The sequence below is a fragment of the Sinocyclocheilus grahami genome, unplaced genomic scaffold (genome assembly GCF_001515645.1).
Source record: "Sinocyclocheilus grahami isolate Dianchi unplaced genomic scaffold, SAMN03320097.WGS_v1.1 scaffold166.1, whole genome shotgun sequence".
In the NCBI taxonomy this organism is placed as follows: domain Eukaryota; kingdom Metazoa; phylum Chordata; class Actinopteri; order Cypriniformes; family Cyprinidae; genus Sinocyclocheilus; species Sinocyclocheilus grahami.
This window is the reverse complement of record NW_015505345.1, coordinates 804130-821194: the sequence shown is the minus strand read 5'-3', so window position 1 is coordinate 821194 and position 17065 is coordinate 804130. Positions and strand designations below refer to the sequence as shown.

The window sequence follows — 17065 nt, the reverse complement described above, 5'->3', positions numbered from 1 at the left end:
ACGAATGAGCGGCAACCACATGTGACGACCCCGGGCTGGACTCCGCTTCGTCCACGGTGAAAGCCGATCCGGCGATCGACAGCGCGAAGTTTATATATTTCCTCAGCGACCAGCACGAATCAGCTCCAGGCATGATTAAGCGGATATCATCCTCTTTTGGAAGGCCAACCAAAGTAGTTTCGCTTTCACAACGAAACACAGCGCCTTCACGACATGGCGGTGGCGGCAACAACAATACTACAGCGAGAATAAAAGTTACGCCTTCTTTCTTTGCGTGAACATTTGGGCGGTGTTATGCAAATCTTCCCACATCGTGACGTAGACATGTGGGGGCGTGTCAGAACGAGCCGTTTTAGGTAGGCGTGGTTGACTCTTAACTTTTATAAAGAATATATCTTTGTATTTGAGACTTTAGTCTTTGCAACTTTACAGATCTTCTTTATGCACCAAGAGCTTGTAACACTCCAAAGAGAAAGGAAAAATTGAAATTGCATCATATGACCCCTTTAATAAAATTCCTGAGTAAATGACGGCAGAAACAGATGTTGAAATATAATAAGCATTTTCCTGATGCTCCCCTACCATGCTTGCTTAGCTTGTCACTTTGTTTCTGACTTGCTCTGCCTCAAAAATTCCTGCTTGCAGCCACATTTATTAATAATTTCTGTTTGCAAACATAAATTACATTATCAGAATGAGTATTTGGGGTGGGCCTCAGTGATCTCTCTTGAACTACTGACATACTGTAGTGAGGGGGGACTCCGCCCAGAAATATTGGCAAGCTATTATTCCAACAATTACAATCCTCAAAACTCTTCTCTTTTCCTGGCTAAAGGCACATTCACACCAAGTATGGTTAGGATAAAGATAAAAAAAAACAATCATAAAAGTGGAAAAAAAAAACTTTTGTATAAAAGAATAGCAGATTCCACAGCACAACTAACCATAACTGAACAGAGAAACGATATTGTATATTGTTGGTTTTTTTTTTCCAGCTGATGAATGATAAGAGCACTGACAGCCAATTAGAATTCATTTAACTTTAAAGAGCTCCAGCATTTAAAGTGGCAGACAACAAATCTGCAGCACATGCTTAGAACGAACAGTGCTATTGTTCATCAGTGTGGAGGCTAACATAGTTACTGTTGTAGTTATTTTATAGTTATTGTTCTTGGTGTGAACAGGCTTTAAGAGTGCCACCCAAGCTACTGGGTCCACATTTAGTTTATCAGCTTTTTACAGTGCCTAGTGACTCCCTTTGTTCATGGGTGTCTATAATTAATCAATAATCAAATTAAACAATACCAAAATGCATTCAAATATGAATATTTATTAAGTTTAACACATATTTGTCAATGTGTGTTAAATTCCTCATTTATCTGTAATAAAAATAAGATGCTAAAATCGTTATTTATACAGTGATACTGTCATTCAGTGTAATGGATGACACTGTGGTGTAACAGAGAATTTGCATTACACTGAATGACAAAACCATTACCCTGAATGACGAAACTTCTGCTTCAGCTAATATTTCAGGCAATCAAAGAAGAAAGACCTGTCTAGACTCTGCCCCGGTACGAGTTGTGTCGAGCTATTCATTAGTCTGTTTGTTTGATGAAAAATATGAAATTGATAAAGTGGGTTATTAATCCGTACAACTGCAGCAGCAGAGGACTATTATTCTGCTGCAGAAGAACTGGGTTTGATCTTCGGCTGACCAATCAGCAGAAAGGGGCGTTTAAATCCCACCCACATGTAGAAATCGAATATTCAAGCTGTTTATTCATTTTTCCACCCATGAACGAAAAACGTAAATTTAAGCTGAATTCTCGTTTTTTGGAAAAAAACGAAAAAAAGAGGCGTTTTCTAACTTTTCTGCTTTCAATATTGAATCAAAAAACGAATGATCGAATGATACACGGATTAAAATACTCTCACTGAGACTAATCTAAATCCCCACCACTAACGTACATGTTACAGTTCCTTTTCAGAAAGACATGTATGATCTGTAAGGGCAACGTGACGTGAGGGAGTGTGATTGGAGGAGGCTTGAGCTATATAACTCACAGACTGCTGCTCCTCCCTTTCGCCAGTGGAGTTTCACTACGAGCTTCTGCACCACACAGGGCAGACGGGAACACAAACACAAGTAAGTCACAATTCATTCCGCAAATCAATCTATATGCATTATACATCCGAAAGTCTGCATTGCTTCCTCTTGACTTCTGATGCACGCACAATCGCACATCGTTCTGAATGTTTTGGCATGAAAATGTGCTCTGGCTCGACTCCATGTCAATTTCTCCCCACGGTTTAACCCTTTGCTCTAATGCCTACGTGGACTTTGTGTGGACAATCTCTTAATGCTGATCTTTCCTAAACATTCCCATTGGTCCATCAGCAAAGGTCGTGTTTTCAGTGTACACTTGTGAGACGTTGTCATTTTCGGGACATTAGGTTTATAAAGGATCAATACGAGTAAAGTTTTCCTAATCCAGTGCGTGCTAGCTGGTGTACGTGTCACTATGGCGCACGCGCAGCTCAAAGTTTACTGGAGTTGGTGTCTAGCCAGGACAAGTTTTTCATCGCCGCAAAGCAGCAGCAACAACAACAAAAAGCTGTCGTATTTCACAACAACACACGTTATTAGTTTCGATTAAGTATGTGCCCATCCATTTTTAGATGTGACTAATAGTGAAATTATGAAGTGTTATACGAGAAATTCGTCTTTCCTACTCTGTTAGCCGTTAGCATGGCGTGTCATGAGTTTACGTAGCGCGCATGTATACAACAGGGTGAACATTTTACATGCGAAACTCGTTTTTACACACACAAAACATTTCTTTATTATGTTTATGTGAAACTATTTCGCCAGCTGTTTTTTTTTTTGTGTCATTCTAAGAGCGAATGTAACGTAAATCCGCCATATTTAAATCGGACATACGCAGGAATGGCCACGTTAGCAAGTCGGAGAGCCGCTGGGCCATTTCAACGCTTAAAGAAACAATTAGTTTTTTTTGTTTAGTTTTGCATGTTTCACAGACTTTATATACATTTATTTGAGAGTGTATCTTTTCAAGCGTGTTGATGATTTCGTATTTTGAAACTCTTGTGTAAGGAAAACTGACAAGTAGGTGACTGGACCAGTCCTTTAGTTCCTATTCCCAATTTGATTTAATGAATCACATTTGCATGTATTTAAATAAGAATTATGCAAGGTCTTAAGAAATGCAAATAAATCATGCCACGTGTAACTAAGTTCTGGCAACCTAAAGTGGTTTTGCATCATTGGAGACATTCTCATTTCTTTTTTTCCTTTTCCATTTTCTGTTTTTAGGCAAAAGCTGGCAGGCTGACACATACCGGCAGCTTTACAGGACGGATTATCTGGTAACTGACCATTTAGCTGGTAAGATTATTGACCACTTGTCTTTTTCTACTAGATTAATTTGCTGACATGACTAATGCTTGCTTTGAACCACAAGATACTTGTTTGTCTTGTGTTTATACCAATGGGTCACAAGTTGTTCAGCCTGATATTTAAGATCAAATCGCGTCTTATGAGTACTCATATGATTTAATAAGTGTTATATAAAACTAGTCATTTGAGCATATGAAGGTTTTTTTTTTAGTGTTTGGCTTGTGGATCAATTCCCTTGGAGTGCTTGTGCCTTGAGCTGTATGTATGTGTCTGAAGTTTTTAGCCTCTGGGTCCAAGTGTTTAGGAGGCCTGTAGAGGAAGAGGCCCTGGCAGGGGCATGCAGGGAAGCACAGTAAAACAGCCTTGTACTGTGAGGTTTGGAGTTTGCATTTGTGGGGGTTGAGGGGCCAGATTGTCAGAGTAAACTGGAAGGAATGTTGTATGACTTAATACGCGAGTGATAGTCTTCCATTTTACTGTATCATTTTGCACACCACTTTCGCTGCCTATTTTGTATTATTCTTGAAGAGCTGTGTTAGTCTTTGACATTGAAATTTCTACAGCGAATGAGTGGTCTGGTCTTTCCGGGCTCAAGGCCTCATGGCTGTAACAGTAGCCTCAGCATTTAGTTACCCCAAGAGTTACCTCTTCTATAGATGATAGTCTTCCATTTTACTGTATCATTTTGCACACCACTTTCGCTGCCTATTTTGTATTATTCTTGAAGAGCTGTGTTAGTCTTTGACATTGAAATTTCTAAAGCGAATGAGTGGTCTGGTCTTTCCGGGCTCAAGGCCTCATGGCTGTAACAGTAGCCTCAGCATTTATAATCTTGTCTTTTCTTCAGAGTCCTGTACTGGGTGTAGGGGAGCAGTCTGCCAAGTAGATATTTCACTGAGGTGTGGTGTGCATGTTTTCAATTAAATGTGAGCGTGCTATGTGGAACTTTTATTTACAAAGTAGAAACGTATTCTTTTTGCTGCTTTACATACTCGGGGTACAGCAAATAAGGGTTAGTGGGGAAATCCTCTTAGCTTTAGAGCTCGTTCAACTAACTCCGTGGCTTAGAATTAGCCCTTGGCCAAGGTAACAGACGGGCAACTTTGACCTTCCACAAAATGGATCAGTTGCATTAAAATTGCTTTTACTGATAGTGTTCCCTTATATTGTTTAGAACAAATCACACTGCTTTGTGAAATTAAGTTATTTTCCAAAATATTGTTTATTTTTCTCCCCTTTCTTTAAAGTCGTGAGGAAACAGAAGTAGTAACGAATTCGTGATGAAACCGAAGTAGTAGCGAAGAGTAAAGTTCTCTATTTTGACATACATCTATATAAATTAAATGGGTTATTGTAAAAGGAAAAAAAAATATGACTGGGACTTCGGTCCATTGGTTCTTGGTTGGATGGTGGCAGTTTTTAAGAAATGGGTTGGGTTTAAGTGGACTAAATGTTTGGAGAAGTCCGGCAGACGGCAGCAGAGAGAAGTCTATTTAACCACAAAATTGAGTTGTGACATTTTCATTACAAATAACGGGGCAAAACATGAAATTTAAACCTACATGTATTAATTGTTCCCAGTACGATCAGTAACATGAAAAATAGCTATGGTGAATATCTTTTCATTGTTTTGTTTTTATTTATTGTGAAAAGGTTTCAGCTCCACCCATGTTGATAAATGGTTGTTTTAACTGCTAGTGTGTATTTAGTTTTATACTCCAAAATATGCCAAACACTGTTCCTTTATACAGTAATTACATGTTATCTTTTTCTCTTAGTGGCACACTCGGACTCCGTGTAAACGTGGGATTTCGACCATGAGCTCAGTCGCTGTACTTACGCAAGAAAGCTTTAATGAGCATCGCAGTGGCCTTCTGCCAGAGCAGGTCAAATGTATGTGGCCATTTTAGCCATTTCTGACTTACCAGTAACCATTCTCTGGCAAAGTTAATGTTATATTTTGTGCCTCTCTTTTCCTATTAGCTGCTGTGGCAGGCCATAGTGGTGCCGAAGATGAGGATAGCCTTCCCACCTACAAGGATGCCTTTCCCCCTCTGCCTGAAAAGCCTTTGCCAGAGGGGGTACAGGAGACTGGAAATGCCTGGACGACTAAGATCAAACCTCTCAAGTCCTCAGTAATCACCCAGGTACAGTCATCAAGCTTGTTACAGTCACTATTGTACCTTGGGAATTAGTGTCAGGCTATATGCTCAATTGTCATATCGTCAGCCTGTGAGATCGCCGATACACGATATTACGCTAATTTATTTATTTATTTACTTGGTTTCATTGCCGAAAAGTGAACCAACTCTAGCGTAAGGCCAAAAGCAGCCTAATGTTTTTAATATGACTGAATTTGTATTTAACATAATTTAATAGAAACATTGTAAGTACTAATTATAATGCTTGCATTTCCTCAGTTATTCAAAAAGCAGCTACAGAAAACGACCAAAGAACATCACTGACTCAGTCTATCGTGAGTTTATGCAGTTTAAAAAACATTCCCAGTGAAGCCATCTACACTGTATGATGAATTAATTTATTATACTTCCATCGTATGTGCATCAACCCTTTGTTTATGATGTGAGAAGTCAGAATTCAGTCAGCAAGCGCGCACTGGACAACAAAACTCTCCTGTTTCAGCGGTGACTCCTCTGAATGCCTCTGATTGGCCATTGCGTTCAGAAACTCAACAGAATCGTGTGTGATTTGCAGTTATATAACACGCAACACTGTAAAAATGTGGAGAAAGGAATATGATGGAACAAATAAGCCCTAATATTAATTGGATGCATTACTAGCCTAATAATAATAACTGTCTTGCTATTAGCTAAGGCATCAGCCACAGGCAATATCTCTGACTATCATCAATACACTATACTATCGTCTATCGGCAGAACCATATCAGGGAATATTGATTCAAGGGTTTGACTGGTTTCCACTTTAATAAATACAGGTTTTCCATGTGCCTCTGGAAGAGCGCAAGTACAAGGACATGAACCAGTTTGGAGAAGGAGACCAGGCTAAAGTTTGTCTTGACATTATGCACAAGACTGGAGCCCACCTGGAACTCTCCATGGCTAAAGACCAAGGCCTCTCCATAATGGTCTCTGGGAAGCATGACGCAGTCATGAAAGCCCGCAAAGAGATTGTGTCCCGACTGCAGACTCAGGTAATATGAAATATTATATAATAAAATCGTATAGGGTTTTAATATCAATGTTTTATCTCTAATGGTCATGAAGATAACCTGATAATGCTTATCTGCTTGTCTGTGTAAGCCAGAATTACAGTATTTGTAACTTCTGTATTTACTTGACTACAGGCTTCAGCTACTGTGGCCATCCCCAAAGAACATCATCGCTTTGTCATTGGCAAGAGTGGGGAGAAGCTGCAGGAGCTCGAACTGAAGACTGCCACCAAGATCCAGATCCCTAGACCCGAAGACCCCAGTAACCTCATCAAGATCTCTGGAACCAAGGAAGGCTTGGAGAAGGCCAAGCACGAGATCCTGCTCATCTCTGCTGAGCAGGTCTGAAACGTCATTTCAGTTTAAGGTTTTTTTTTTTTTTTGCTCGCTTATCACGGTTATAAATCAAATGATGTGGGATAATGCTAATTATTTATTTACTCATTTATTGAGTAATAAACAACACTGTAAATGATGGTTTCATGAAATCATTGCAGGATAAGCGTGCTGTGGAGAGAATGAACATTGAAAAGGTGTATCATCCCTTCATCACTGGAGCTTATAACAAGCTGGTGGGGGAATGGATGCAGGAGACAGGAGCCCGCATTAATGTCCCTCCGCCAAGTGTGAACAAAACTGAGATCGTCATCACTGGGGAGAAGGAGCAGGTGGCCCTGGCCATGGCCAAGATCAAGAAGATTTATGAGGAGAAGGTGAGCAATGACCAAAATCCACAGTATGCTTCTGAAACACAGGGCTGAATTTCTATGTGAAAGAAGTAATGATTTTAAATGTGGCCTTTTGCTCATTTCAGAAGAAGAATGCTACCACTATTGCAGTGGAGGTGAAGAAATCTCAGCACAAGTATGTGATTGGGCCTAAGGGTAACACCCTGCAAGAGATCCTGGACAGGACCGGCGTCTCGGTCGAGATCCCACCCCTCGACAGCAGCTCAGAGACAGTAATCCTACGTGGGGAGCCAGACCGGCTGGGCCAGGCACTCACTGAAGTGTATGCCAAGGTAAACAAGCTCGTTTTCCTCTCCCCTGCATGTTTCAGTACAAGAATTCCTTCCCTCAAGCTCTCTTTTGCACGCTTCTCTTTTAGCTTTAATTTAGGAAATGTTTTGAAAATCTTACCGCAGAAATGCTATCAATTTGACTGTGTAACCTTTGACCCTTACTCTTTTTCTACAGGCCAACAGCTACACTGTGTCCTCAGTCTCTGCTCCCTCTTGGCTTCATCGTTTCATTATTGGCAAGAAAGGACAGAATCTGGCAAAGATCACACAGCAAATGCCCAAGGCGAGTCAACTTTCCGCTAATGAAGTCAGAGTGCTAAGCCAGATTTCTCCATTGTCTTGCTCAATGAGGGAAATGTGTACATGTGGCTTATGTTCAGTAGATGTTTTTGACCGGAGTAACATGTCAGAGTGACAGTACAAAGGTCACAGTAGTTGTCAACCTGCACAGGTAGTTTAGAATGACACTGGAATCTAGCCAAGAAGAAACAGCCAAGAGTCGCAAATACATTAGTTTATTTTGTATTAGTCTATTAAAATAATACATAACCAGATGCTATTGTATGTATTGCATTGTATACACCCTCATGTTTTTCCAAACCCGACAAAACAAAATGTCTTGTTTGTTCACGAAACTTTTACACCAATCTTGACGCTTCATAAAGACATGTTAAAATGAATCCAAATGAATCGTTTAATTGACACCTCTGAACAGACATGATGAACTGAATTTAGCCTGTTATTTGCATATGAACATTCATTAATGCAGATACATTGAACTTCTTGAAGCATCAAAGTTTTGGTGGAATGGTCTATGAATGGATGGACACATTCCTCAGGTTTTATTAAAATCTCTTTATTTGTGTTTGAAAGCTGAATGGAAGTTTTATAGGTTTGGAACCAAATGAGGATAAGTAAATTACTGAATTTTGAACCATTTGAAATATCAGGTCAGTAAGACTGCTCTGTGTTTATCAACAGGTGCACATTGAGTTCACCGAGGGAGAGGACAAGATCACGCTGGAGGGTCCCACCAAAGATGTACAGATAGTACAGGGCCAGATTGAAGCTGTTGTTACAGATCTGGTAAGACTTTAACTTCCCTATTTCAAGGCAAATGCTTTCACTTGCGTTTTTATATTTAGGCATATATTGGCCTCAATGTGTCCTAAACAATTTGGTTGATTTTCATGGATTTATAAAAGGTTAGCCGAATGGACTACACAGAGATTAGCGTGGACCCCAAGTTCCACCGACACTTAATTGGGAAAGGTGGTGCAAACAGTGAGTACAGCTGTTTTGATGTTTATAGCAGATATTATGTGAACGCATTCATGTATCCTTCATAAACCCATTTTTTCCCCCTCCGCATCTAGTTAACCGCATAAAGGAGCAGCACAAAGTGTCAGTCCGCATTCCACCTGACAACGAGAAGAGCAACCTGATCCGTATTGAGGGTGACCCCCAAGGCGTGCAGGAGGCCAAGAAGGAGCTGCTGGAGCTCGCGTCACGCATGGCAAGTTGGCTAGATTTGTAATTGAATACAGCAGGCTCTGTTTAACATATTCTCTCCACAGTGTTTTCTAGGTTAGTGTTTACCAGTTATGTGCTTGTATCGTATCGTTTGCGTTTGTCTTGGATGATTTACTTTAGGTTACGGTCTGCTGTAAATTTATTTGTGTAATGCTTAAATTGGAGTCAGGTGCGTGTGCAGTTAGTGGAAAAAAACATCCGTAGGCTCTACAGCCTCCGAGTATAAAGTCCTCTGGGCTATTTGCTGGAGTTGCCTGGCAACTCTTGACTGAAAGTCTCTAAGAATGTGTCATGATTTCAACAGGAGAATGAGCGTACAAAGGACATGATCATTGAACAGCGTTTTCATCGAGCCATCATCGGACAGAAAGGGGAGAAAATTAAGGAAGTTCGGGATAAGTTCCCTGAGGTAAATGTTTTAAGATGCATGGCATATTTTTTCAATGTCACATTTCTGTGTCTTATGATAAAGAGAACTTTTTTCTCCTTGCTTTCAGGTTATCATCAACTTCCCTGACCCAACGCAGAAAAGTGACATTGTACAACTGCGTGGGCCTCGCACCGAGGTGGAAAAGTGCACAAAGTTTATGCAGAAAATGGTGGCTGAAATGGTACACACTTTTTATTTTTTATTTATTTATTTTTTTTCTTCCCCCGTTCTAATTTCCTGAATTTTCTATTGCCGAGTCTCATTCAACTCAGTAATTGCTGAGGTTGGGAACACTATCAGGAACACTAATTTTGGCAATGGCAAGGTTTCATTCCACTTAACATCTGGGATTTTTCATTCTTGTTATTGCCACAACGCAATTACCTTTATCTATTATAATTCTATCTATTATAATACATTTATTATACCATAGGGCTGCAGTTCTGTCGCGTGCCTGGTGGATTCAGAATATTTAATCAGCTGGAAAAAGTTGTTCTGAAAGTTATTCCATTTAGTTTCTGTGTTTTTATTGCTGTGACGTGCTTCCTGTGCACTGCTGTTTGGGCTGCGTGTGCTGAGCTAAAGATGATCACCGGTAAACTGAAGCGCTCTTTTAACTTAACCAAACGCATTCTATATGAGATAAATCAGATATACATCAAATAAACACAATATTACAATGTACAATTGCACAAAAGGCTGCAAACGAACAGCGCGCATCTGAAGTGACTCTGATGGAAATAATGCATTATTTATCGGCTTTAAGATATCGGCCAAATTTTCTTATCAGGCCGATACCGATAACAGAAAAAATGAGCATTTATCGGCCGATACCGATATGGTGGCCGATATATCGTGCATCCCTACAGTATACACATAACGTCTGGAGATTCATTGGACAAGGGTGAAACTTTATTGCGCAAATGCCAACCGCTGGTGTTCAAACATGCTTTCAAATGGAGTATAGTGTGTGTGTGTGTGTGTGTGTGTGTGTGTAAAAGTACATTTTGGTCTCAACAGTCTGATACGACTGTGTCAATTTTAGCATTTCCTAAACCATCCTATTTTTGTTCTTTCCAGGTTGAGAACAGCTTTTCTGTCTCAGTCCCCATTTTCAAGCAATTCCACAAAAATATAATTGGCAAAGGAGGAGCAAATATAAAAAAGGTAAGAAGTTACTTTTTAGACTTCTTGCACGTTCATCCATTTTCTGTCTGTTTACTTACTGGCACTATTTCTCTTTTTTTCAGATCCGCGAAGAGACTAACACTAAGATTGATCTGCCTGCGGAAAACAGCAACTCTGAAATGATTGTCATCACAGGAAAGAAGGCAAACTGTGAGGCTGCAAAAAACAGGGTCCTGGCCATTCAGAAAGAACTGGTGAAGTTTTTATTTTTGATATTTGTTGTATTTTTGATATGTCAAGTTAAAAGTCTTCCCTTATATTACGATTAAGAAGTACACTACCATTAAACTTTAATTTCTGAAGGATCGTGTGACCCTGAAGACTGTAGAAATAGCTAAAAATTAAGCTTTGCCATCACAGGGAAAAACAACAACATTTTAATAAATATTACAATGGAAAACAAATGCAATAAGCATAGGAGGTTTATTTCAAAAACTTTGTAGTGCATTTGGATGGAAGGGTATGTATTTATTTATTTGTTCATTAATTTTTTTGCAGGCAAATATTACAGAGGTTGAGGTGTCCATCCCCTCAAAACTGCACAACTCCCTAATTGGCTCCAAGGGGCGTTTTGTGCGTTCCATCATGGAGGAGTGTGGTGGCGTGCACATCCATTTCCCAACAGAGGGCTCTGGCATCGATGCAGTGATAATCAGAGGCCCAGCAGAGGAGGTAGAGAAAGCCAAGAAACAGCTGCTGTACCTGGCAGAAGAAAAGGTATGTCTGAAGGGATGGGTTTCCTTCAAGAACTTGGAACTTAAAGCCGGTAATGCTGATGTTATGCTTGGAATGTCATCTGGGCTCAGGGTTTGTTAGTACAAGTTTCCAAACTGCTTTAAACACAAGGCCAGTCATTATTGCTCTAAAACAACCGAGTTAAGAGATTACTTAAGAGCTGTGCATTTATTGTGTGACCTAAAGATTTTTGTGGTGTTTTTTTTATTTTTTATTAGCAAATTAAAAGCCACACAGTTGAGCTTCGTGCCAAACCTGAATACCACAAGTTCCTTATTGGAAAAGGAGGTGGAAATATCCGCAAGGTGCGGGACAACACAGGCGCCAGGATCCTCTTCCCTACTGCTGACGATAAGGATCAGGAACTGATCACAGTCATTGGTACAGAGGAAGCTGTAGCAGAAGCACAGAAGGAGCTGGAGGCACTTATTAAGAGCTTGGTTAGTCCCCATGTTCATCTCTTGTTTTTTTTTTTTTTTTAACCCCAACAATGATCCTCAGAAAAATTAAAATCTTCTGAATGGATAATATTTGCCCTAATGATTCTTAAATCGTATTCCTGATATCAGGATAATGTTGTAGAAGACTTCATGATTGTTGATCCCAAGCACCATCGGTTCTTCGTGGCACGTCGTGGCCAAGTCCTGAGGGACATTGCTGACGAATATGGTGGCGTTCTAGTCAGTTTCCCCCGAACTGGCTCACAGAGCGATAAGGTCACCCTAAAGGGAGCCAAAGATTGTTTGGAGGCAGCAAAGAAACGCATGCTGGAGATGATTGAGGATTTGGTAAGTAGGTAACAAGCTGCAATGCATCGGTGTGATTCCAATCTCAGACTGCTGCATTTGCTATTTTAAAGCGGTAACGGACTACATGTTCCTCTACATTTACAGGATGCTCAAGTGATCATGGAGTGTGTGATCCCTCAGAAGTTCCACCGCTCCATAATGGGGCCTAAAGGCTCTCGAATACAGCAGATCACTAAAGACCACAATGTGCAGATCAAGTTTCCAGACCGAGATGAACAGCAAGGTAAATACCACAGTGAATATCAATAATTAAAAGGTCATATCATAGAAAACAAATGTTTCTTGATCTATCTTTGAAATGGAAACCACAACTCTCCCTTGTACAAAATGACCACACACTGAAGGTGAAGTGCAAAAAATGGCCCATTTGAGAAGTGCAGAAATCACCCCTTACTCTTATACATCAGTGATACCAAATTTGATGATAACTAATGTTGGGAGTAAGATGTGGGGGAAGGTTTTAATCTAGAGCAGTAGTTTTCAGCTGTTTTAGACTTCCATTATTTCCGCTGTGATTATGACAACAGCTGCTTGTTTTCAAATGTTTTTGATAATGTGGTTAATTTAATGATTCTTGGTTATTTTATTTTTTTTATTCCAAGAGTTATGTTCATATAGTTCTCCAGAACCATATGTTCTTCAATATTTAAAAATGTACAAGTTTTTCAGGTCAAGCAATAGTTATTAAAATAGTTATGGGAAAAGTTATGTATTTATAAGGTTTTTATTTTAATTTAGAATAAATTTAATTTTAATATAAAGAATTTAAATACATAAGGCATCCTGCAGTCCCCTGAACATTTACATTTTATGGGTTTTGCAGAGGCCTTAATCTAAAATTTACTGAGGCCCCTTTCTGTCTCTCTATGTCTCTATCTATTACATGTATAATCTGCAAGCTGTCTGTTTTACTCAGCTTCATCAGCTGATGCTCCAGTTCAGGAGAATGGAGAGGCCAATGGAGAGGTGAAGGAGCCTGCTGATCCTTTAGTCCCAAAGAAGTGTGATGTCATTGTGCTCTCTGGCCGCAAAGAGAGATGTGAAGCTGCTGTTGAAGCGCTAAAGGTGCGACTCCCTAGTGAAATTTCCTTCTATGCAGAAGTTCTTGGTGCTTTTAGTCAAATGCTATAACAAATATTCATCCTTTTAGGCTTTGGTTCCTTTAACCATTGCGGTGGAAGTGCCTTTTGAGCTTCATCGCTACATCATTGGTCAGAAAGGAAGTGGAATCCGCAAGATGATGGATGAGTTTGAGGTTAGTCTCGTCACAGCTGATTTCAGTGGAATTCTGAATCTGTTTCTACATCAGGAGTTAAGTCATATAAATGGCTAGAGATATGCATTGTATTTATAACTAAAGATTTTAACCGTATTTTCTTGCTACTGTCCTGACAAATATATTTTCCTCCCAGGTTAATATTCAAGTGCCTGCTCATGAGTTACAGTCTGACATTATCTCCGTTACTGGCCTGGCCTCCCACCTTGACCGCGCTAAAGAGGGTCTTCTTGAGCGTGTCAAAGAGCTACAGGCTGAACAGGAGGATCGGGTGAGTTTGAAGCCTGAATAGCAAATGAAACAAATGCAAAATGATTTCCACTTGGTAATCACACATTCTGTGAAATTATATATTTTAAATGTATATTTTTGTCCGCAGGCTCTCAGGAGCTTCAAGCTGACCATCACTGTGGATCCCAAGTATCACCCCAAGATCATTGGACGCAAGGGTGCCATAATCACCCAAATCCGCAATGAGCATGAGGTCAACATTCAGTTTCCAGAGAAAAATGATGAGAACCAGGTAACAGGCTAGAGCCTAAAAACAACTTATTTTTCTTCAAAAACATGCCTTTTTTGGAAATGACCAAGAATATTATTTTTTTTTTATTGATTTTGTCTTCTAGGATCAGATTACCATTACTGGCTATGAGCAGAATGCTGTGGCGGCACGCGATGCTATTCAGGCTATAGTGCATGAACTGGAAGAAATGATCTCCGAGGACATCACCCTGGACAGCAGAGTCCATGCTCGCATAATAGATTCTTCAAAAACATGCCTTTTTTGGAAATGACCAAGAATATTATTTTTTTTTATTGATTTTGTCTTCTAGGATCAGATTACCATTACTGGCTATGAGCAGAATGCTGTGGCGGCACGCGATGCTATTCAGGCTATAGTGCATGAACTGGAAGAAATGATCTCCGAGGACATCACCCTGGACAGCAGAGTCCATGCTCGCATAATAGGGGCACGTGGCAAGGGAATTCGCAAAATCATGGATGAGTTTAAGGTGAGATGGTAAAGGTGATCTTCAATCACTCATTTCATACAAAGTATTTGACTTCCTCTGTTTAAAGGGGTCAAATGATGTTGCTAAAAAGAACATTTATTGTGTATTTGGTGTCATGAAATGTTTATGCGGTTCAATCACATTATTTTCCACATACTGTACATTATTGTTTCTCTTCTATGCCCCGCCTTTCTGAAACGCGTTGATTTTTTACAAAGCTCATCGGTCTGAAAAGTGAGGTGTGCTCTGATTGGCCAGCTATCCAGTGCGTTGTGATTGGCTGAATACCTCAAGCGTGTGACGGAAATGTTACGCCCCTTGCCATATTGTGATGCCTTGTCCTGGCCGGAGCGACGAGACAAAACATTAAAGGGGTCATATGATGCTGCTAAAAAGAACATTATTTTGTGTATTTGGTGTAATGAAATGTTTATGCGGTTTAAAGTAAAAAAAAAAAAAACACATTTTCCACATACTGTACATTGTTTCTCCTTTATGCCCCGCATTTTTGAAACGCGTCGATTTTTACAAAGCTCATCAGTCTGAAAAAGCGAGGTATGCTGTGATTGGCCAGCTATCCAGTGCGTTGTGATGGGTCGAATACCTCAAGCGTGAGACGGAAATGTTACGCCCCTCACCATACTGTTTGATGCCCTGTCCGGCCGGAGCGATGATTCAAAAACATTAAAACCCATTACAAACGAGGAATTTGTTGCATCCAATGGGGACATAATTGATTATAATGACTTATACTGTCTTTTTACGCATTGCATTGCATCGTGCCGCGTAAACATAACGGGCCTCTTTTGGAAGGCCAAACAAAGTAGTTTCACTTTCACAACGAAAAACACAGCGGCCTAGCGTGAGCGAAAGCCTCGGCTTTGCGTGAGCTGAAGCTGGGCAAGAGTGAGCCGAGGCGGCAGGGTCGAGAACGGCGGTCCCGGCAAAGGAGCGGGGAAAACGGTGAAAGCCGATCCGGTGATCCACAGCACTAAGTTGATGTATTTCCTCCGCGACCAGCCCGAATCAGCTCTAGGCATGACGAAGCGGATATCGTCCTCTTTTGTAAGGCCAAACAAAGTAGTTTCGCTTTCACAACGAAACGTACAGCGCCTTCACGACATGGTGGCGGCGGCAGCAACAACAAAACTACAGCAAGAATAAAAGTCATGCCTTCTTTCTTTGCGTGAACATTTGGGCGGTGTTATGCAAATCTTCCCACATCGTGATGTAGACATGTGGGGGCGTGTTAAAACGAGCCGTTTTAGGGGGGCGTGAGTTGACTCTTAACTTTTATAAAGAATATCTCTTTGGATTTGAGACTTCAGTCTTTGCAACTTTACAGATCTTCTTTATGCACCAAGAGCTTGTAACACTCCAAAGAGAAAGGAAAAATTATCGCATCATATGACCCCTTTTAAAGGGGTGGTTCACTGTTTTTTTTTTCTAGGCTTGATTGTTTATTTTCATGTAATTTACCTTTATTCCACACAGCTCTGTCCCTTCTCTGAGAAACGGGCTGATCTTTTCCTGGTTTTATGAAGCCCTGCCCTCAGAAATAGGCGATGGGCTCTGATTGGTTAGCTAGCCCAGTGTGTTGTGATTAGCTAAACTGCCTCTAGTGCACGTCCCGCTCCTCACCTCAGCGGCATGCTACAGCTTATGTTAGCTTTTAATATACAGTTTTATCCTGATTAAAGCTTTAATACAGTATAGGGCTGTCACGATTATGAAATTTGGCTGATGATTAACAGTCAGTTAACCGATTAACTGAACGTGTGAACATGCTGATTATTCTTGTGGGGAAAAAAACATGCAAGCACGGTCACCGGTAGCTTTTCTTTTGTTTTTTTTCCTTTTTTTTTCAAGTTTTGAAAAACGTATCTTTGCGGTTTACCTCACATTACGCTATGGAGGCTCTCTTTTAGTTATTTGATTCCTCAGTGTTTGCTAAACATTCTGTAATTTATTAGTCGGTATATAATACAGCATGTGGTGTGTGCCATGCCTCCTCTTATTCGTTCTTACTGGTTTATTGTTTTTGTGCTTTTTAATTAAGAATAACAATGAATCCATCTTTTGTTTTAGTCTTAAAAAAAAATGAAGTGTGTGTAGATGTATGGAAGCTTTGTGCTTTTTAATTAAGAATAACTGAATCCATCTTTTGTTTTAGTCTTAAAAAAAAATGAAGTGTGTGTAGATGTATGGAAGCAAAACCGTGACAACAAGATCACAAATTCGAAAGTGAAAGCATCCGAAGCCCGCGGCTTAACACCGCAAAAGAGAAACTGCCATTCACAATTTAAATCACAAATAATACTACTGATAAAGAACGGGTTGAATGTTAACCACTTTCGTTTCCATATAACTATAAACTATGATAAAAGTTCATCAGCGTGTATTGAATAATCCCATGTTGTGGAGCAAAAAAAAAAAAAAATAACAATAA

General features: G+C 40.0%; 1 protein-coding gene across 2 annotated transcripts in view; it reads left to right on the top strand.

Annotated features, from left to right (window-relative positions):
• Positions 1 to 2057: 2057 nt before the first annotated feature.
• Positions 2058 to 17065, top strand: part of hdlbpa (high density lipoprotein binding protein a) — an 18327-nt gene continuing 3319 nt past the window's right edge. Inside the window, exons 1-26 of one of the 2 annotated variants that reach the window (XM_016282766.1) lie at positions 2058 to 2149; positions 3338 to 3409; positions 5200 to 5314; positions 5405 to 5568; positions 6378 to 6593; positions 6747 to 6953; positions 7109 to 7324; positions 7426 to 7632; positions 7808 to 7915; positions 8614 to 8718; positions 8838 to 8916; positions 9009 to 9148; positions 9470 to 9574; positions 9663 to 9776; positions 10676 to 10762; positions 10846 to 10977; positions 11282 to 11500; positions 11737 to 11958; positions 12088 to 12306; positions 12412 to 12550; positions 13244 to 13392; positions 13478 to 13582; positions 13740 to 13874; positions 13983 to 14126; positions 14230 to 14333; positions 14541 to 14616. In XM_016282766.1, the coding sequence (XP_016138252.1) occupies positions 5239 to 5314; positions 5405 to 5568; positions 6378 to 6593; positions 6747 to 6953; positions 7109 to 7324; positions 7426 to 7632; positions 7808 to 7915; positions 8614 to 8718; positions 8838 to 8916; positions 9009 to 9148; positions 9470 to 9574; positions 9663 to 9776; positions 10676 to 10762; positions 10846 to 10977; positions 11282 to 11500; positions 11737 to 11958; positions 12088 to 12306; positions 12412 to 12550; positions 13244 to 13392; positions 13478 to 13582; positions 13740 to 13874; positions 13983 to 14126; positions 14230 to 14333; positions 14541 to 14616 (3468 nt within the window). In that variant the 5' untranslated portion in view covers positions 2058 to 2149; positions 3338 to 3409; positions 5200 to 5238. Of the gene's footprint in view, positions 2150 to 3337; positions 3410 to 5199; positions 5315 to 5404; positions 5569 to 6377; positions 6594 to 6746; positions 6954 to 7108; positions 7325 to 7425; positions 7633 to 7807; positions 7916 to 8613; positions 8719 to 8837; positions 8917 to 9008; positions 9149 to 9469; positions 9575 to 9662; positions 9777 to 10675; positions 10763 to 10845; positions 10978 to 11281; positions 11501 to 11736; positions 11959 to 12087; positions 12307 to 12411; positions 12551 to 13243; positions 13393 to 13477; positions 13583 to 13739; positions 13875 to 13982; positions 14127 to 14229; positions 14366 to 14540; positions 14617 to 17065 lie in introns of both variants that reach the window. The other variant, XM_016282767.1, reaches the window with a different exon arrangement.